Genomic DNA, 22,470 nt, shown 5'->3' with positions numbered 1-22,470 from the left:
GTCATATATCAATCTGTTGATTTCATTGGTTAAGCAATAAAGAAACTGCTTGGCCCTCATAGGTTAAAACATAGGTGGGAGGAGTAAACAGAACAGAATGCTGGGAGGAAGAGGAAGTGAGCTCAGACTCGACAGCTCTCCTCAGAGAGACTCCATGCTCCCCTATCCTGGGCAGATGCCTCAGAGAGACGCCATGCTCCCCTCGCCTGGGCAGACGCGGGGATAGCTCCGCTCTTTGAGGCACATGCTATGAAGCTCCGACCCAGGATGGACGTAGGCTAGAATCTCCCTGGTAAGCCACCTCGTGGGCTACACAGATCATTAGAAATGGGCTAGTACAGGTGCGAGAGTTAGCCGAGAAAGGGCTAGAGTTAATGGGCCAAGCAGTGTTTAAATGAATATAGTTTGTGTGTTGTTATTTCGGGCATAAGCTAGCCAGCCGGCTGGGGTGCTGGGGATGCAGCCCTGCCGCTCCTATTACAACAAAGCCAGAGCAGAAAACCTGTGGGTCCCGGTTGCTGGACGAGGTCTCAGGACCTTCTAAGCTGTAAGGACCAAGGTCTCAGACACCCCAACCTGAAATCCCTAATATCAGTTGCCCAAGAGCTATAATGCTTGTTCTCTAAAGCTGGGAGTGCCAGTCTCCCAGGCCTATGATGTATTTACCATTTCCACTCACAGAGGCTGGAAGCTGGGTTACGGGGGCTGCAGAAGCCTAGTGCCAGGCCTCTGGAGATGCAAGTCCTCGTGTAACATATCTCCAGCTTGAATCCCTCCAGCAATCACTTCTCACTTTGGAAACCAAACCTGACATCATTCATGAGGAGGTCAGAAAACAACCTTCAGGTACCAGTTCTCTCCTTGTACCACATGGGTTCTGGTGCTCCAACCCAAGTTCATCGGGTTTAGCAGTAAATGTGAGCTCTCTCATTGGCCCATAACACGCATTTCTAAGCATATACTTAAAACAACCACTAGATGGAACTTGTTCGTCACTTGAACTGTCACCAGGACCGGCTTAAAGTTATCAAAGAAATCAAACTGGGATGGAAAACCATTAGGAACACCTGGAAAGATGAACATTGGTTCTTCATAATCGCCCACCCAAGTGGCCATCTCTGAAGCAGAGAAATGGAAGCCAAGTAGCTGGTAAAGCAGTTGTGGAGACAGTCACAGGCACTCTGAAGCTCTAAGCACAGGTTTGATTGTGTATTTTCCTCGTTTAAAGACTTTTGTTGGTTACTTCAAGTACTGTTGCATAGCAAGGGTATAAGTCACACCTAATAGTTGACTTGGTATTTTCACAGCTATGATACCTGTTCTGTTTTCCTGAGTCTGTAAAATAGGGAGATGTGGCAGGTACTACTCCCCTGTCTCACTCTCCCTACAGGAGTCCCACAGAAGCAAGAGATGTTTTAAGTTTAAGAGTCAATGGCATTTGTGCCACAATCAGGAGCCAGACCTGGCATGCTCAGGGACATCTAGGGTCAGCCATGAAGAGAGGGTCCAGCTGTAACCTCAGAAGTTCCCTCACCATCTGACTCAACTACCGGTGTTCTGTGTGAAATTGTTCTTGAAAAAAGACTACAACCAATCGCCAAGGACACACTTGAACGTTCTCTGCATTACGGCATGCAACCAGCAGGAAGTCAAAGATACTAGGTTCCACCTGTCCTGATGGAGGAGCTGCTGGGTAGGGGGAATTGTAGGGGCAGTAATGAATTCTCAGAATGAGAGATCTCTCTAGAAAGCACGGTTCATAAGCCAGGACCAAGCCACAAGGTTCTAAGTGAAAACAGAGCCAAATCACACATGCCCGTAAGAATGGCTAAGATAGGACTGGAGAGATAGCTTAGTGATTAAGAGCATTGCCTGCTCTTCCAAAGGTCCTGAGTTCAATTCCCAGCAACAACATGGTGGCTCACAACCATCTGTAATGAGGTCTGGTGCCCTCTTCTGGCCTTCAGGCATACACGCAGAAAGAATATTGTATACATAATTAATAAATAAATAAATACTTAAAAAAAAAGAGTGGCTAAGATAAAAATAGACCTGGCCAAGCGTTAGCAGAGTCAACCAGATAGCTCACTGCTGGTGCTGGGATTGTGAAATGGTACAGTCACTTGGCAAAGTTCGACAGTTTCTTGTGACATTCAAACATGTAATTCACATACAACCCATGATTCCACTCCTAAGTATCCACCCAAGAGAAGAGAAACCATTTGTTAATCAAACAACAACAAAACTATACAGAAATGTTTACAACAGCTATGTGCAGCCATCAAAAACTGGGCACACTCTTACAACCACAGAATCTAGGTTTAACTCTATGTGGAGAGATGGGGGCACTTGGGACATCGGTGAGCCAGTGAGGGGTGAAGGAGGGTAGCAAGAGGTAAATACAAGCAAGGGACAATAATGTATACATATGAAAATGTCATAACGAAATCCATTATTTTCTATGCTAACTAAAAAAGCTGATTATAAAACATTCTGCATATGGGAAAAACTCAAAGACAAACAACCCAAATGTTCCTCACATGGGGAGTAGGTAAGCCCCCTGTGCTGTATCCATAGTGATAGATATGAACACCAATTTAGATGGCTCTCAGAGGCGAGTGTAAAAGGGCCCATCTCAAAAAGGTTAATCCTGTACAAGCACCATTTTATAACACTCTCAAAATGACAAATATTATGGAAATGGATAACACCTCAGCGGCTGCCAGAGGTTGGGACTGCAGAAAGAGGTTGAGTCTACAGGAAAAGCACAAGGGAGTTACTTTGTAATGTTGTGCACCTGAGTGTGACATCGGCTATACACGTGGGATAAAATTCCACAGAAGCACACACACACACCAAGAGATCTGAATAGATGCTTCATATAAAAGGATATACAAATGACCAGCAAACACAGAAGAGAATTTCAACACCAACAGGCATCATGGGAAAACAAACTAAAGCCATAACGCAATGCCAGTGTGCGCCCATCTCAACAGCTAGCGTTGTTTCAGTGATGACATCAGTTGCCGGTGAGCGACATGAGGGTATAATCCTCTCCTATCTTTCTGTGGAAGTGTAAAGTAGTGTGAGCCTTTTAAAAGTGACCGGCCAAGGTTTATAAAAACTAAACACATACCCATCCTTTAACCCAGTGGTCACAGTCCTGGATTTTCACCCCACAGAAATGGAATCACATGTTCACAATAATCCTTATAGGAATCTGTTCATACCAGCTTAATGCAAAAAGCTCCAAGCTCAGACAGCCCAGGTATCCACCAATAGGAGAACAGATAAATAACCGTGATTTTCATGAATGGCAAATTAGATATAAAAGGAATGTAGTGTTGAGATGTATAAATGACATATATCAATCAGGACAACATTATATTGAGCTCTCTCCAATCCCTTGCTCTAGAGAATGCCAGCTATCATGATATGAAGGTCCTTGGGCAGCCTTTTGAAGAGATCCACAGGATAAGAGCTGCGATCTCTTTCCCACAACCTGTTCAATGGGCCATCTTACAAGTGGGTCTCCCAGTTCTGGTCAAGGCTTAGACAGCAGCCAAAATGTTGTCTTACAGGAGACTGAACCATGACTGCCCAGATCAGAAGCTCCGAAGCCCAGACACGGTGTGAGACAGTGTGTAATGCTATGCAGCCTGCTGCCCTCTGGAGTAATTTCCTACTTATCAACAAATAACAAGGGATACATTATTGCCATGCATGCATACAATGCTTGTGGGCAGGAACTTGGATCTTACCTTTTTCGTTTCTAGCATCTTATTTTTAAAACACTCTAATAATATATCAAGAACAGAGGCATGGGCTATAAGTTATATCTCAGGAAATTAGTGCAAAGTAGATTTCCCTGTGGAAACCCCAGCCAAATCAAGGGGTGAAGGGAGGGGGAGGTGTTCCCAAGCCAGCATACAGAATGTGCTCTCAGTTTCCCTGTCAGTCTCTACTTCCTTTCTCCTGGCCAGGGCTGACTGCTGTCCTAGCTTCTCACTCTAGAAACTACTGTGTACTTCTTTTGAATACTGAAGAGATTGGATTATACACACGTGTTTGTTCTTTTGTGTCTGGCTTCTGCCATTCAGCATGACCAATGAGAGCTGCCTCCAGTGACTGTTGTATCCATAGTTCGTTCATTTCATTCCATTGTTCTATAGGATTGAATCATTAGAATTAAAAGATGCCATAAGAAGTTGAGTGAACAAACTGCATGATTCTGGTTATACTAAATTCTAAACATAGACAAAACCCATCTGTAACAGGAAGTAGAGATAACAAAGCAATGGGTACCTCCTAGAAGGTAGGGCAGAGGATGCCTTCTCAACAACTATGATGCCTTGCTCTGCTGTCAAAGAGTCCTTGTCAGTAAGAAGGCTCTTAGAAGTCTGCCATGAGTGGCGCCACCCGTGGGCAGCCAGCCTATAGACCGCCCTGGCGGGTCAGTTAGTCTAGGGATTGTAACCCGCCTGGCAGGTCAGTTATTCCAGGGTCCCGGAGAGGCGCTATCTGAAAAGACATGGGTGGGAAAGAGGAAGAAGACCAAGCAAGATGTTGTCAAAGCCTCCGTTTATTAGCGGCATGGTTGCAGCTTATATAGCCCCTGGATGAGGAATTTGGGTTGGGATGGGGGCAGGGCCAGGGCAGGAAGGGATCTTGCAGCTGGTGGTCCAGATGGTCCGAGCTGGTCACGAGGTCATTGGTCAGGAGGTTATGATCGGTCAGGTCATGATTCCTCGGGTCAGGAGGTCACAAGTTGACACACCTAGTTCTCTAGATAGTTGGAATGTGGGGCGGGTTCTGCTAACAGATAGCTCTCAAGATAGTTGGGTGTGGGGTAGGCTCTGCCGACAAAACAGTTCTTAATACCATTGGGGTGTGGGGCTCTCTGCAAACTCCCCAGGACAATGGTCCCTGCAATACTTTTTGTGGGAAATGGCTCCTGACACCAGCCCTGGGTTGTATAAGAAAGCGAGCTGCCAAGAAACGGAGAGCAAGCCAGGAAGCAGCATTTCTCCGTGCCCTCTGCTTCAGTTCCTGCTTCCAGGTTCCTGCCTTGAGTTACTGCCCTGTCTTTACATCATGATAGACTCTGATTACCTAACACACCCTTCCTCGCCAAGTTTCTTTTCATGATGGTGTTTATCACAGCAATATAAACCAATATCTGATGAATTTTCTCCAAAGATAATATATCATGACAAACATGGAAAGAGAGAGAGAGAGAGAGAGAGAGAGAGAGAGAGAGAGAGAGAGAGAGCGCGAAAGAGAGAGAGAGAGTAAATGTCACAGATAAGAACACACTAAGAGAATCTGACAACACACTCAACCTGACGTCCTGAAGGGGACCGTGGGATGGGACCAGAACACCTGTGCGGAAACTTAAGATGGTACCAAGGGAGTCTAGAGTTTAATTGATGGTAACATGTCCGTGCTGTTATTATTTTTGGCAAATAGATTGCTGTGTAAGATGTTACCAGGTGAGGGGTGCATGGGAACTGTCTTCGCTCTCCATAGCTTCACTGGACAACAAGAAGCATTCTATTAAAAAGGCTCTCAGAACTGGAGAGATGGCCCTTCAGTTAGGAGCTGCCACAGCTCTTGCAAAGGACCAGAGTTCATCAGCACCTCTGTGAGGCAGTACACAAGCACCTGTAACACCAGCTCCAAGGGGCCTGGCTTCCACAGGTACATAACCACACACAAATAAACATACACAGATATGTGTCGTTAAAAATAATATATTTTTTGTTTTATCCAAGCATTTGGGAGGCAGAGGCAGGTGGATCTCTAAGTTCAAGGCCAACCTAGTCTACAGAAAGTGTCCCAGAACAGTCATGTCTACACAGAGAGACCCTGTCTCAAAAGAACAAATAAATAATAATAACATAAATAAATAAAAAATCTTAAAGTCCACTTCTAAAAAGGACAATAGTCAATAGTAACAACCAAAAGAACTCTATGCACGCCAACAAACAAAAACAGAAAAGTTTTTAAGTAAATGTTCTACGATTTACTTAAATCCAAGTTCCAAGGTAGTGACCCAGAAGAACCCGGCTGTTACGGTTTGGATGCAGTTTGAATGTCCCCAATGGCCCATGTGTTGGGCTGATGGGAAAAACACCATCAGATACAAAATTTAAAAGCCTGCACCATAAGAAACATTTTGCTATCTATCCTTGGCCACTCACATGTTTCTTGAGAGCGAATATGCACTAATGCCAACTTTAAACCATGGTTTCACAGCATGGTCTTGCTTAACCTGCATCCTTTGTCTAGTTCCTTCTACACTTTTGCTTCAGATGACACCTCCAATCCAGCCCCCTACCACTCCCTACATTAATCCCTTCTCCTTGAAAACAGCAGGAATCAAAACCTGGTCCAGGATTAGGGAGATAGTCCAGCAGGACCGTATACACTCAGCGTTCATGAGGTCCGGGGTTTGACTCACAGTACACACACCATTATTGTGTGAATGTTCCATCTCCATTATGAACTGAACCAACCGCTCACACCAATATAAATGGCTGTAAAAAACAAAGCTCCAGATCAGCAAACAAAGAAACTATCTGCCTTCTAGTAAACACTGCTTCTGCAACCATACCCCCAGCTTCCAGCACACCACACACACACACACACACACACACACACACACACACACACACACACACTGGATAGATGACTAAGGATGGAAAGAGAAACTGTTGAAGTGTCCTGCGTTAACAAAGATTAACCACCCTAAGCCTTGGGTTGACCTGAGAACTCTATGGGGTAGAGGGAGCAGTGTTCTAAGTACTACAGTTCAATTTTAGCTTTGAGTTCATTCAAAGGAAAAGAAATCTTTTAGGTGACAAATTCCTCACAGGTAGCAGGAAGAAAGATGGAGGCCAGAAAGAAAAGGGAGGAAAAGGCAGAAAATACCAGAGACAAAAACTTGGTAGGGAACCCTCACTAGGTGCTTGAGCCCTGCAGTAGGGCCGCTGTTTCTCCTTCACGCTTTCCTTCCTTTCCTCCTATCTTCTTCCCTTGCTCACTTGATTGTTCACCAGATGCCTACACCAAACTATGCTCTAAGAACACAGGTGGATTACTGCCATCCTCAAAAGCTCTGATACATGCATGGAAAACAGAAGAACCCCAACACAGTGGAAGATGCTGGGTCTTCACACAAAGAGATACACAGGTTTTACTCATTTTCAGTACCCATCAAGTGGGTTGGGTTGTGGCTTCCTCCTGGAGAGTGGTGTGGCTGTTGTCTAAGCCTGTAGTCTAGAACCTTGAGTTGGTTCTGAAAAGATGAGCTTGCTTCCAGGGCTGGAGGAGGCAGAGAGTTTTATGCAATGACATTGGGAGAAATGATATGGCTGTGCCAGAGGGAGTACATCTTCTGGAAGCAGGGCTGATGTTAGAGAGTAGGGGTAAAATGGGAAGGGCTGGAAAGGAACAAACAGGAAGGAGAAATATGATCAAATAAGCACATGATATATGTTCTGCTGTAACTTCCAACTTGCACCTGTGAAGGCTCCCATTTCTCTCTCTCTCTCTCTCTCTCTCTCTCTCTCTCTCTCTCTCTCTCTCTCTCTCTCTCACACACACACACACACACACACACACACACACACACACACACACACTGCTCCTACCTACAGGATATTTAAGCTCCCTCCCTTAGATCAGCCATGTGATTTCTCCTGCTCCATCTCCCACCTCGAACTTTGGGGGGCTGGAGGAGTCATTCGAGAGCTGCTTTGCCCAGGATAAACCTGGTCTTTTACTTTTTAATTCAGCTTGATCTGACTTACTGCATTGGCAGAGAAACTGATTGTCGGTCTACAGCAAACCTATTAATACATACAATCACAATCTGCTAAGATAAAAACACACACTTATGGAGCTAGGAAGATGTCTCAGTAAGTCAAGTGCTTGCTGCACAAGCATGAGGGCCCGAGTTCAAATCCTCAGAACCTACATAAAATCCAGAGGTGATGCAAAGCCAGGATTTGGGACTTGCTAGTCAGCCAATCTAAGATTCTAAGCACTGGGTTCAGTGAGAGACCCTATCTCAAAAAATACTGGAAGATACTGAAAACACACACACGGGGAGTGGGAGGGGGAGAGAGAGACCCAAAGTTGTCAACAAATACCGACACAGTGGCGAGTGAGAGAGGAAGCTACCGGAAGTGCATACACACTCACAGAAAAGTCCAGAGTTGTTAACAAATACTGAGATATTTCACCAAGGAAACACTGTGGCCATGACTGCTGGGGCTGTTCCTCTCCTGTTGGATTTCTGAGGCTGTTCCTCGCCTAGCCTCAGGTGAGGCACCTGGTTAGCTCAAGTTGTCACCAGGATCCCAACCTCCAGGACAATGATTAATTAGTTTGGAAAGAAAAGATGATATTAAAACAATAAGACTCTTGTTTAGGGGTACATTTAGGTAAAGAGAGCAGCACACAAGGATCAGTTGTGAAAACAGAGGTGACCAGAGGGCAGCAGCGGTGACCACCAGAAGGCACTGCAGCTTATGGCTGACACGAGGCTCTCAGACCTGTCTAAAGCTGCTCTGTCTACAGTATGGTTGACCTGTTGACCTGTAGGGTTCCTGTAATAAAATGTGGCATTTTAGTGGATATTTTTAGTGGAATATTGTACTAATTGTATAACAGTCCTCCTTGAAAACTCACGGTGGTTTTGGCTTTGTTCTATATGTTTGTATGCTGGCTGGAGATGTAATCTTTTTTTTTTTTTTGGTTTTTCGAGACAGGGTTTCTCTGTGGTTTTGGAGCCTGTCCTGGAACTAGCTCTGTAGTCCAGGCTGGTCTTGAACTCACAGAGATCCGCCTGCCTCTGCCTCCCGAGTGCTGGGATTAAAGGCGTGCGCCACCACCGCCCGGCTGGAGATGTAATCTTAAATTCTATCAGTGGCTATGATAGAATTCTATCTATGAGAAGAGGAAATGATTTCTGAGCTGGCATTCTTGCCATTTCACTATTTAATGCCTTCTAGTATGCTATAGCGCAGCAAGGACCTTACCAGCTGCTGGCGCCAAGCTCTGGAAGTTCCTAGACTCCAAAACTGGGAATGGAATACATTTCTATTTTTGTAAATTACCTTATGGCAGACATTTTATTACAGAACAGAAGACAGATGCTCATTGTCTTTAACAACAAATCCACTTAACAGATACATAAGGAAGCCCCCTTCATGAGTCAGATAATGTTCTCAGGAGCCAGGGTCCACACAGACCCTTAAGAATCACTTGTCCAAGCCGGGTGGTGGCGGCGGCGCACACCTTTAATCCCAGCACTCAGTAGACAAAGGCAGGCAGATCTCTGTGAGTTCGAGGCTAGCCTGGTCTACAAGAGCTAGTTCCAGGATAGACTCCAAAGCTACAGAGAAACCTTATCTCGAAAAACCAATATATATATATATATATATATATATATATATATATATATATATATATATCACTTGTCCATTTTCCTTTTCATTTCCTATTATTTCAGAAGTCGAAAGATGGACGTGGTACTTCAGGAGCCACTGGATTCAAGGCCTGAGCTCTCTGAGGGCCACAAAGAAGCTAAGTCCCTAAGATGGGAAAGAGGTTGCACCTGGGACTCAGTGGGCACCAATGCTAACCTACTTGGCAAGCTCCAGGCCTTCTTAGCAATACCCTACCTGAAAACAAACAGTAGACAAGGTCTGATGAACAACATCAGTGTTTATCCTCTGGCCTCCACACTCAAGCATATACATATACACACTCACGTATGTACATCTGTGCACGTGTATACCCACCCATACACAAACACATACCCACACACCCCATACATCCATACCTCCATGCAACAAACAAAATGAGCATGAAGCATCTTAATAGGTGGTGACAACCTCCTGTTAACCTCTCAACCCCTTGCAGGGACACAAAAGGGGCTCTCAACCCCTTGCAGGGACACAAAAGGGGTTTGATGTTTTATGATCTCAACAGAATAGGGCTATCTTTAATTAAGAAACAGCCCCCAAATGCTCATAATTATAACCATAGAGAGGACTAGGTCTCAATGACCTCTTTACCAAACTCAAGTCTTTTGGAATCAGTCAGAAAAGCTCCATCTATTAAAGCAGATATCGTGTTTATTACTGTCCTAAAGTACAAACAGAGGGGTGCTTTCTAAGGAACACCCTGTGGAACTTTTTCTGGGGTAGCAGGGTTTTATGATACAGATTGTGCACATTACAGGAAGAAAGGGATAGCAAATAGGAGCTTCTAGAGGCAAGGCGAGCAGTAGAATCCACTTGAGCAAGATGCAGTCGGGAAGCTCCTCAGCAGAAGTTCTTGCTATAGGTTCTGGTTGCTAAGAGCCACAAAGTCTCTGTAACAGCTATTATCGAAGGCAGGTATGAACGGGGATCTTTTCAGCTTCCCTGCAGTATTAATTTATTTATATTTTGGTAAGGATTTGACAGAAGTGGCTCCATCTTGATTCTAACAACTTCAAATGAATATCATAGCAAAAAAAAAAAAAAAAAGGTAGCAAGGTAGCGTGACTCTCCTAGCTTCCCTGAAGACTGTGAGGCAAGGAGTCTCCTGTTGGCATCTGCACGCTCTCTCAGCTGAGTTGCATCACCTCAGGTTCTTTTGGCAAGTGCTCATTTGTCCTCTCCTAATCTCATGGCTCTTGGTGGTGACCCCATTCTAGAGGTGAGCAAACACTGGATAGCCTGGGCCACTCTTTGATTTCAGCCCCAGGGCCGATTTCAAGGAAAGGTGGCTGCCAGATGCATCAGTGAGGGGAAACTGCAGCCAAGCTAGAAATCACAAGTGCCACTGTCTTCCTGCCTGCTTGCTGAGTCTGGGCCGTGTACCCAGAGCTAAGGGAAGGAGATGGAGAGAACAGGGGGACTGCATGTGCTGAACCCCGGCTTCTGCTCCTAAAGCTTCTAGAAGCTGAGTTTCCAACTCTGTAACTGCAGGGAGGCACTACTTAAGGCTAACTCAGATATTTCTAGTAGTGAGCACCTGAGAGTCAAGCCGCAGCCACTTGGACAGCAAATGGAACTTTCTTCCTTACCAAACGAGGGAGGCCTGACTTGGGGGTAGGCCCTGCGGCAGTTTGACTGTGGCTCGAGCGTATTTTGAAACCAACATCTCTCTAACTTCCTCTATGGGTCACTTCATCCTAGAGCTGGCTTCCTTTATAACTAACTGACTATGGGAGGACCAGCTTCACTTTCAAACTCTACCCTGTCCAAAATGAAGTAGGAACTGCTGACAGAAGATCTCTTTCCTAGGAGCAGCTCCAAACCCTCCCCTCCCGTTTTGTTGACCAAAACCAGGGAACAAGACCCTGCAGCCAGAGAAAGGCTATACTTGAAGTAGCCTCTGGGGAGCAGGGTTGGGAGGAGGCAGACAGGGTTATCAGTGCCAGGAGACAATAAGATGATCACACAGTGTGCCCACAAGGAAAACCTAGGCAATGCTGAGAAGGGTGTGTGGTGGGAGGACAATGCTCGCTTTAGTAAGACTGCTTTGTGGGGAAAGGACGGAAATGAATTCTTCTTCATTAGCACCTTTAAGGTAATTCCTCAAATTAGACATGCAAATGTATTTTATAATTATCAAATCCCACCAGTCCCCTTCCCAAATTGTTTGATCTGCCTAGTCTGCATTTCCACCATAGTTCCCCCTTATTGCCACCTTTAATAGCCAGGAAAATTATAAGATATATATATTCTGCTGACACATATAAGCCTATGTGTTCTGGGTCTAGAGCTCCTTGGCAATGAAGTGTCCTTCATAGACAGAGATTTGGTCCTTTTCATTAGAGGCTCCTTCTCTTACGCCCATGCTTGCCACCTCTACCCCCCTCCTACCCTTCTCTGCCTCTTCCTTTCTCCTCTCCTTCTCTCATCCCCCACCCACCCACCTCACCCACCCCCAGCTTCTTTAGCTGGACAGCTGCAAAGACGAGGCCTGACTGAAGGTAGACCATTCTTTGCCTGGTACAGGGTCAGTACCTGTGGATGTTGGGAGTGATGCTGTAGCCCTCAGCCAGCACTCCTAATCCTGTGAATCACTCCTAATCCTTCTGAGAGGAAGGAAGAGTTCCTTCCCTAAAGGACTGACCATTATCACTCAAAAACTGACACGTTGGGGCAGGTCGGGTAGTGCCCATCTGCTGCCTGATCAGTGGTTAGGATTGCAGAAGAGGTGCAGAGGCAGAAGAGTGGGCGGAAACCTTTCACAATGCATTAACAGAAGGTGCCCAGGCTGCTTTATCCTCCTAAGTCTGGGATTTGTAGGAGACTGAAAGAACACGGTCTGTGGAGTCCTGTCTTCTCCCTGACAGACATCCACTTCCCCAGCACGAAGCAGAATCTTAGCCCTGGCCCCACACACCCACTTGGTACTTTGAAGGTAGCCCTAATGTTTATTCTGCATCTTTCTTAGGAAGAACAAATATATCCTCATGTTTGTTGCGTGGCACTATGCTTAGGGAAGTGTGAACAAACATCTATTCATCCTGGATAGGGAACCAATGACAAATCCCAGTAACAGTATCACCAAAGTTCAACTTGATAAACCAGTGAGTTGATTGGAGTTACTTACAGAAGTATAAATGAGGGAGGAGCTACTTATAGGAGAACGGAACCCATCCCAGCATGAGTGGTGACCCCCCCCAGTAGCTGAACCCCCCAGCTCTCTGCATGACTTACCAGCAACTCCTCAGATCAGAAAGTCTCCTCTCCCAGGCAGTGTTTATTTCTTATACAACCTTGGAGAGAGGGGCCTTTGTGATCCTCTAAGTTTCAGGAACTCTTTGAGACGTGTTTGTTGTCTACTTTCTAAATCTTTAAGAACTTCCCTTTAGAAATCCCTGAGTCATAAAGCGCTCCCCCACAAAGATGGAATGTTTTACCTCAGATAAAATTGCTACCCAACAGTCTCTGAACTAAAGGAGCAATCTACATTTCTCTTGTTTTAGCAGAAGTTATTCTCAATTGCCAAATAATAATTACTATTATATCAGTTATATTATTGTTGCCATTGTGGTGGTACTGGGATTAAACCTAGGACCTTGTACATGCTAAATAAACCTCCTGGGTTATATCCCAGCCCCTTTCAGTTACTGATAAAGGTCTCCACGGAGCAGAGAGAAGGAAGTACTATATGCACTCATGATTGTAAGAGGGGAAATCCAAAGCCTGAGCATGACTTTTTCACAGTTAATTGGGCCTATGGAAGCCTGGAGGCAATGAAAATCCTAGCGCATATCACCAGTTTCTTTCAGGGATCCCTAGACACCTGACAAAAGGACTCTGGAGAAGCCACCATCAGGAAAAGCAGGAGGGTAGACTTCTAAGGTCTACATCTGGGGTAAAAGTCTTAAGGCGAGAGCAGCAGTGACACAGAGACTGTGGGTGACCTGGAGAGAGCGGTGAGAAGTGTTCTGAGTGGCCTTCGCTCTATCCTGGTGATCACTGTTGGCCTGGGAACACCTCAGTGACAGTCCAGCCTTCTTCACCAATTCCCTGAACTCAGGCTTTTTAAAAATCATTATATTCTCATTTTATATAGTAAGCTAATGGAAAATTAGTAAATATTTGTAAAATAAATCAAAACAGTCATTGTGAGTGACTAAGGAAAAGGAACTTACTCAAATTCTAGAAGAATATATTCCATAAATAAATAAATAAAATCTAGAGATAAATAAAAACAAATTCTTCTAGAATCTAGAAGAGATGTGCACACCCTACTGCATTCCTCAATGGCCTGAGACAAGACAAATCAGATGACTTTGCTTGACTTGGGCAGGGTATGTGGACTACTAATACTTTGATTACCTGCCTGACACACGTGTACAACATGAGACCAGGAAACCCTAAACAAGGAACCAAGTGCTAGCACATCGCTGAAGGCTGTAAAGCGCTATAGCATGACTAGACCTCAAAAGTACTCGCTAAGTGAATAAAGCCAGATGGAGCATGGCTACATGTCCAGGACAGGCAAATTCATAAACGGAAAGTAGATCACTGGTTGCCAGAGGGCAGACTGGAGGGGAAACAAAAAGTGATTAAGTAATGGTTACAGAATGTTTTTGGGAGTGCTTAAACTTTGGAATGGAGTCAAAGTCTTGGTTGCACAACACTGAATGCACTAACTGTTACTGAAGCGAACACCTTGACGATAACCAATTGCATGTTCTCTAAATTTCATCTCTTCTCTGAAATAGAGACAGAAAAGAAAAGAAGAGATGAAGGAGAGCCTGGGTGAGAAGCCGTCGCCTTCAGAGCTTTACTGTAGGTATACCACTACAGGGACCCGCCATACATACACAGCCTACCTAGACAAGGGACACACAGGGAGAGGAATATCTTTGCTGGGAGACTACTTCACAACCATAACGTGGTGCCAGTAGCATCCTTATCCCCAGTTAAAACACAAATACAGCCACATGTTCCCATTTCCCTTGAGAGGCAGCAATAGCCCTCAAGGGATAGGCATCCAGTAGTCAGAGTGAGGATTCTGGAACAAGCACATCTCCTTTGGACCATGTCACTCCCGGTTAATCATAAAGAACCAGAGCTGTGTGATTGCTCCCATGTGTGGTATCTACAGTAGTCATAGAGAGAAATTAGAATGATGGCTTGCAGGAGCCGAAAAAGAGAAAAGGGGGAACTGGTGTTTAATGGGTAGAGTTTCCGTTTAGGAAGATAAAAAAGTTCTGGAGATGGATGGTGGTGACGGCAGTTCAACAATGCAAATGTAATCAATGCTGCTAAAGTATATATTCAAGTTTGTAATAGTAAACAACTAGGTTGTGTGTATTTTAGCACAGTTTAGAAACATGGTTGGAGATGGAACCATTAAAAAAACTTTATTTCCAATATTATTTGACTCTTTGAGTAAACTTGAGTATACTCACATGAATAAATAAGACTGAGAAAAATACTAAACATGAAAAGTCAGGAAGAAAAAGATACATTATTCCAAGGAAGAAAAAAAATAAGGGAATGAAGAAAAAGGAGATATAGAAGCATCCAGCAACAGCCAAAGGCACCTTGTGGAGCATGACAAAGCCTTAGAGGAACAGAAACATCTACTCACAGGGCTTTCGAAGCTGTCTGGCTGAAGAGTGTGACATACCCCTAAGTGAAAGCAACCACTCACCATCTAGTCTGCCGTGACAGAACCTCTGTTTGCCAGGAAACAAAATTAAAAGTGTTTGGGAGCATATCTCATTTCCAGCACTGTTTTTTTCATTCCCTTCAAACCCCAATGAGAAGCCTTGCATGAGGCCATTTTCTGCTACTATAATGAAACAACTAAATACAAATAGTTTATAAAGAAAATAGGTCTGAGCTGTAGAGATGGCTCAATGGGTAAAAAAAAAAACTTGCTTGCAAACCTAATGACTTGAGTACAGCTCCCCCGGAACCTACATAAAAACCAGAGGCAGTAGCGTGACAGTCTGTAATCCCAGCAGCCTATGGGAGGTGAGAAGCAGAGACAGGAGACTCCTAAATAGTGAGGAAAGGAGAGTAGCAAAACCTAATGTTTTCCTCTGACCACCACATGCACACTTTGGCACACAAGCACCTGGACTCACACATGAACACATATCACACACACTCAAGGACACACATGTGCACGTGCGCACGCGCACGCGCACACACACACACACACACACACAAAGAGACAGGAGAGAGAGAGTTCACGAAGTGCAAGGGCATGGTGCCGGGTTTTTGCCCAGCTCTGGCAAAGATCACATGGTGGGTGGTAGCACAGGGTGGGAAAACAAAATCACATGGTGTCTTAGTTACTATTGTGTTGCTGTGAAAAAGACACCATGACCAAGGCGGTTTATAACAGGAAGCATCTAAATAGGGGCTTGCTTCCAGTTCAGAGGGTAAGTCCATTGTCATCATGGCAGAGAGCATGGCAGCAAGCAGACATGGTGCTGGAGAAGTAACTGTAAGCTTTATATCCTGATCTGCAGGCAGCAGGCAGAGAGAGGAGAGACAAAGATAGAGACAGAGAGAGACTGGGCCTAGGAAATCTTAAAGACCACACCCAGGGACACACTTTCTCCAACAAGGCCACACTTATTCTAACAAGACCACTCTTCCTATCTTTATAATACCACTCAAATATTTTACAACTGCAGACTAAGTGTGCAAAATAGTACAAATTTATGGACACTAATATCATTTAAACTACTACATATGGTTTTTAGTTATCAACTTGGCTGAATCCAGAATCATGTGGTAGATGAGCCCCTGGGAATGCTTCTGGAGGATTATTTTGATTAGGTAAACTTAGTGCAAAGGCAGGCCCACTGCGGGTAGCATTCCTTCTCTATTCCAGGGTAGCCCATTCCCTGGGCTGGGATCCTGAACAGTGTAAAAAGGAGAAAGTAAGAAGAGCACAGATGTCCATCACCCTCCACCTCTTGAGGTGACATGACCAGCCTTCTCCAGCTCCTGTTGCTTTGGCTTCTCCACAGAGATGGACTGAAACCTGAAACTGTTATCCAAAAGAAACCTTCCTGAAGTTGCTTTTGTCAGAAAATATAACCAAAAGACAAAGAAAAACAGGAAGCCCGAGAATGCACAGGGGATAATCTTAAGACCTTCTGGTAGACTCTCTCTACCTCTTAGAGGTCCTACCTCTACTTAATATCACCATACTGAGGAACTAAGCTTCTAACCCATGAGTCCTTGCAGCACAAAGCCACATTCAGATCATACAATCCTTATGCCACCTAGAATCCTGTTCTCAGAGAAGACCGTGCTATCATGGCATGCATGGCAGAGAAGGAATAGACTTCAGGAAGTTAGGGAATTCCCAGAGTCTGGAGGACGCTATTAGAGGAAATTGCCTTGGAAGCAAGTCTTTGAGAGAGACAGAACCATTCCTCAGGAGGGGGCAGTGAGCTAGGCCCATGCTGCTCTTTATTGCTGAGGTCCAGCAGTCTAAAGACAAAAACCTTCCCTGAGGAGCACCTCAGTATATAGGACTTCCATAACTCTTTTCCTTGGGGAGAAAGTTATTTCCTGGAGTCTTATTCTGAGAGTGCCTGACTTTACACAAACTTTCTGCTTTATACAAAGCACTCAAAGAACTGAGTTGCCACAATCCCTGCTCCACCCCAATGCCTACTTGAACTTCAAAGGCCCACTGAGGAAGAATGGAGATAAGGATTGACTACAGGAGGTTTAACACCACTTCCAGGCAGATTTTGCAATAGCAGAATGAATATTCATCCAGAAATAAGAGCCATCTCCTTCTAGCCCCATAAAGATTAAATCTGGTAGCACAAAGTGAGCTTTCATGTAGGTATCACAATCTTGAATCATTTTGGGGGAAACAGTAAAAATGTTATCTATGCTATTATGATTCTGAGATTATGAAATAAACAAGAAAGGAGGGCGAAACATTGGGATTGTGGGGTTTTGTCTTTTTTCTTCTGTGTGTGTGAAAGGGAAGGAGAAGAAGGATACACTTGTGCTGGTAATTTTATGTCAACTTGACACAAGCTAAAATCATCTAAAAGAAGGGACTCTCAATTAAGAGAATGCCTTCACAAAATGGTGCTGTCAGCAAATCCGTAGGGCATTTTCTTAATTAGTGATTGCTGGGGGAGGGCACAACCCACTGTGGGTGGTGCCATCCCTGGACTGGTGGTCCTGGACTCTATAAGAAAGCAGACTGAGCAAGCCATGAGGAGCAGGTCAGTAAGCAGCACCCCTCCATGGCCTCTGCATCAGCTCCTACCTCCAGGTTTGAGTTCCTGCCTGGTTTTCTCTAATGATGAACAGTGATATGAAAGTATAAGCCAAATAAACTTTTTCCTCCCCAGTTTGTTTTGGGTCATGGTGTTTCATCACAGCAATAGGAACCCTAACTAGGACGGCACTCAACCAATGTTTCCTAAAAGCTTACTCAAGAGTTTCTCATTTATGGTTCCCAACAGCCAAGGAGCTCAGACATTATCTCCACTTCAGTGTGTTTTTGTGTTTTTACTTTGGGTTTGTTTGTGTGTGTGTGTGGATTGAACCTTAGGGATGGTCTCTAGTGCTGAGCTACACCTTCAGCCAGAACTCGGTGTTAAGGATAGGGCTGAGGAAATACCCTGGTGTTAAACCCAAGAAGCCAATTGCCCAGTGGTTTTGCAATTCAAGCTTGCCATTACCTCTGTCCCTAAGAGATAGGGTGATATGTAAGTAAGTGCCATCTATTTGGCACAAATCAGTGGTTTGGATCTCAGAATTCTGTCCCAAGTTTTAAAATGTAGTTACCCAAACAGAAAAAGCCAAGAACCACCCACCCAGGAACAAACTGGTGATACATTACACAAATACTTGGTGATACATTAGTGAATATAGGCTAAAGAGATCCCTGAACCCCTAAAGTGAGGCCCCTGAATTCCTTTCCTTTTTTTGGTTGAGTTATATTTATCCTCTCAGATGCCATTACAGAAAAGATTTCAAATCTTTAAATCATTTTAAACATAATACTTCCATTAAGTGTGTTTTATGAAAATAACCCTTTCTCAAAACAAAACAAAGTTAAGAAAAAAACCAAAACTGTTCCACATTTTCATAAATTTTCTTCAATCTCACATCGGCTCTCCCAATTAGTCTGGGGTGGGGAATACTGCACTTCATGACATCACTGGAATTTGTTACTGTACATTGGTGGGAATATGTGCATGGAAAGAGCCAATGACACTTCGGAAATTATAAAAATAATCTTGAACCTGTTGTAAGAAATCTTGGATACCATCTAAAGTCTAGAGATACCTGGACCACACTTGGAGGACCATTACCTCTAGAGTTACTAGTGACCTAAAGAACTATTGGTGAGGGGAAAAAAAGGTTGAAAAATGTGGGGGACACTCAAAGACATAACCAGGGTCTTTTTAAAGGGTACTTCAAAATCTGGATGTCACCTTCCACCTGCACTCACTGCCCAGACACCCTCTTCTCTTCTCTTCTCTTCTCTTCTCTTCTCTTCTCTTCTCTTCTCCTCTCCTCTCCTCTCCTCTCCTCTCCTCTCCTCTCCTCTCCTCTCCTCTCCTCTCCTCTCCTCTCCTCTCCTCTCCTCTCCTCTCTCTCTCTCTCTCTCTCTCTCTCTCTCTCTCTCTCTCTCTCTCTCATACATACACACACACACACACATTTCAAGACAGGGTTTCTCTGTGTAGCCCTGGCTGTCCTGAAACTCACTCTGTAGACCAGGCTGACCTCAAACTCCCAGAGTAGGAGGGAGTTAGCTAATTCTCTCTGGAACATACTAAGTTTTGTCAGTTTTCTGGTGGTTTTGATTGGGGGGTGTTTTGTTTTGTTTTGCTTTTTTAGACAGGGTCTCTGTGGCCTCAGCTGTTCTGAACCTAGGTAGCTGAGAATTACCTTGAATTCCTGGTTTTCCTGCCTCCATTTCCCAAGTGGTAACGTTATTTTAACATTCTAAATTAGGATTTTCCTATGTTAAAACTACAAAGTAAATGTCTGTAATCAGGCTTTGGGGTCCCGGTGCTGAGGTCGCCTCCTCACCTTCATGACAGCTGTTTTCTATATCCAACCCCTGGATCTCCCTGTCAGGCGTGCAGTGCCATCAAAACCAGTGTAAAAGACCTAGAACCTCCCTCCGCAAGCCAACGCGCCCGCCGGGTTTGCCGTTCCTCTGCACTGGCTCATAGAAAAACTTTCCTAAGCGAGCCTCCCGCCCCCCCTCCCCGCCCAGACAGCAGTACCCCTCCCCGGAGGGGCATCCATCCCAGATGAGCGCACCCTATCTCTGTTTTCTGTGGGTTCTGCCCTGCCAAGCCAGAGGGAAACTCAGAAACAGATTTAGATGCAAAATAAGCCTGAGCACCTATCCTTGTAGAGCCCACACTTTAGCCCAGCATCTTCAGCGAGTGGTGGGGAGAACACCTTTAGGAACTCAGGAAGAGGAAGGCAGCGGGCTGTGACCACACTTCTGCTAGGAGATTCCTTTCCTCACCAGAAGTGAGGATGAGGCTGGCTGCCACTAAGACGCAGCTCACATCCCACCCGGCCTCGCCAGGGGCAAATCCGGTCAGTCCAGAGGGACAGGAATCGCTACTCCACTGCATTACCTGGGCTGGAAGAGAGGAGAGCTCCCCAGGGCTCTGCGCATCTCGTTCTTGAGGGTCCAGAATTCTCCATCCAGGTAGCGGTGCAGGGATGAGTCCCCAAGCCCCAGGTCGGGAGTGCGCTCCATCTGTGTGTTTAAGGCTGCAGGCTGTTCTCTCTCTACACACCTCCTCAGAACTCCTGGCTTACTGGCACTCCTACTTATCATTCTACCAGACTGGTTTCCTCCCAGCTCACTGGCATGTCTCCTCCCTTTTCACCTGTCTGCCACACGCCCTCCCAGGCACCCTCCTCCTAGGCTTGAGGCAAAGGGCTGTCCAGAGCATTTGACCTCTACCGGTATTCTCCCATCCTTACAGAGAACCACTATCCCACCAGTAAGTTGTCCCTCCAGATTTGTGGGTCATTAGAAACAAGTATCAGGTCCTTAAAGGGGTTGCTGGACTAATTTCTTTAGGCCACAGACAGATGCTTAACGCTAAACCATTTCATCCACTCAACAGAACCACCCACCTGGCCAATTTTGCCTGGCTCCCAGGGCCAGAGGTGGTCTGGCATCGGCTCAGAGGCCACCATCCCAAATTGGGTATTGTGTCCCTTCAATCTGGAGGTGGTTCAGTACAAACCTACAGGATGGCAGGCAGTGCAAGGTAGTTGGGTATAGACAGAAGATAATGAACATAATTCACCTACCAGGAGTCAATCTCTCCCTCCCTCCCTCCCTCCCTCCCTCCCTCCCTCCCTCCCTTCCTCCCTCCCTTCCTCCCTCCCTGTCTCTCTTTCCCTTCGTTACTGCTGTGGTCATACACAAGAACATGCTAGCTTCTCCCTTCCTTTCATTGGCTGTCTTTAGGTCAGGGGATGCTACCTGGAGGAGTTTCCTTTGACTCTCAAGTTACAACAGGTTGATTGCCTTACAGAGCACAAATATAATTATTTATAGTCCCAGAAGTCAGAAGTTCAAGCTGGATTTCCCAGGGCTAAAATCATGGTGTTGGTAGGGCTGGGTTCACTTTGGAGGCTACTGGGGAACAATCTGTTCCCATGGCTTTTCTAGCTCTGGGGCACTGCTTACATTCTTGCCTCTCAGCTCCTTTCTCTCTCCTCAAAGACCATCACTCTGACCTCTGTTACCAGAATTCCATCTTCTTTTCTTCTCTTGACTAACTTTCTTGCCTCCCTCTTAAATGTACTCATTTACATTGATATACAGGGTAGCTTTTTAAATCTCAACATCCTTAAGTCACATCAGCAATGCCACCTTTACCAAAGAAGACCACATATTCTTAGGTTTCAGAGGTTAGGATATAAACATTATTGGTGGGCTATTTGTTTATCGACCACACCATCTATGTAACTTCAAGTAGCAATACCCACTGATGGCAAAGAGTAACATCCCTGTCCCCACATAATGGGAATCCAGAATGTGGGAGACTTCAGAAGACTAAATGCTTGGCTCGGGGCCATTCTTTCTGCTCTACCCATCTATCATTTCTCTGCATCCTATTTTTCCTTTCTTTACACTTGTCTCTTCCAATCTAAAGTATGGATATTGCCAAGTACCAGGTGTGCCAAAATGAGGAAAGCATCTTCTGGTTTTTACACAAGCCATTACCACATGGTTCTGCATAGCATGGTCACCCTTAGCACCCAAATCTTAGGGCTCTTAAAGACAAAAGTTTATGTCTAACACACGCTACCTGGAAATTCTGATCCTGTCCTCTCACCTGAGACCAGATGATAGAATCATCAGCATCATGTTGCCACGCAGGCTTTTACAACTGGAAAGGACACAGATGATATCCAGATGTCAGAATCCATCAGGCAGAGCCTTTCATTGCTCAGTTTGGGAAAGTAACCTCCTAGGCACTCCCAGAAGGCCAACAACCAAATCAGTCTGTGAGCAGAGCAAGTGGTTACTGAATCTGTTATTCTAGCTACCCTTGACCTTCCTTCTCCTGGCCTAGAGACCTAGAAAGTAGAAAGACAAGTAAGTATGCTATCTTCCATTGTGTGCAGCTCAAGTGGGGGTGGGGGAACCTTCTGCTCTTATAAGTCACCATAAGTTTTTGGAGAATTGTGCATTGCATATCTGTGGAAGATACTGGAAGAATGTTGTTGCGTGTGTGCCTGTGTACATGTGTATATGCCCATAGAATGTATACATACATATGGGCAGAAAAGATGGTATTGGAAGGAGGTTCATTCTAAGAAGTGATGGGTGATGAGGACAGAGAGGTGGCTCAGCAATTCAGAGCACTTGTTGCATTTGCAGAGGACCCAGGTTTGGTACCCAGCACTCACGTGCTGGCTCACCCCCATCTGTAATTCT

At 45.1% G+C, this 22,470-nt stretch overlaps 1 protein-coding gene across 1 annotated transcript in view; it reads right to left on the bottom strand.

Moving 5' to 3' along the window:
• The window catches only part of Acoxl (acyl-CoA oxidase like), a 283,810-nt gene extending 263,545 nt beyond the window's left edge, over nt 1-20,265 (bottom strand). The window contains exon 1 of the mRNA XM_075962688.1: nt 20,141-20,265. Within this exon, the coding sequence (XP_075818803.1) occupies nt 20,141-20,265 (125 nt within the window). The remainder of the gene's footprint in view (nt 1-20,140) is intronic.
• Between the last annotated feature and the right edge of the window lie 2,205 nt (nt 20,266-22,470).

This window comes from Microtus pennsylvanicus, chromosome 2 (genome assembly GCF_037038515.1).
Source record: "Microtus pennsylvanicus isolate mMicPen1 chromosome 2, mMicPen1.hap1, whole genome shotgun sequence".
Classification (NCBI taxonomy): domain Eukaryota; kingdom Metazoa; phylum Chordata; class Mammalia; order Rodentia; family Cricetidae; genus Microtus; species Microtus pennsylvanicus.
The sequence above is the reverse complement of the archived record's forward strand: the minus strand, read 5'-3'. Positions and strand labels throughout refer to the sequence as shown.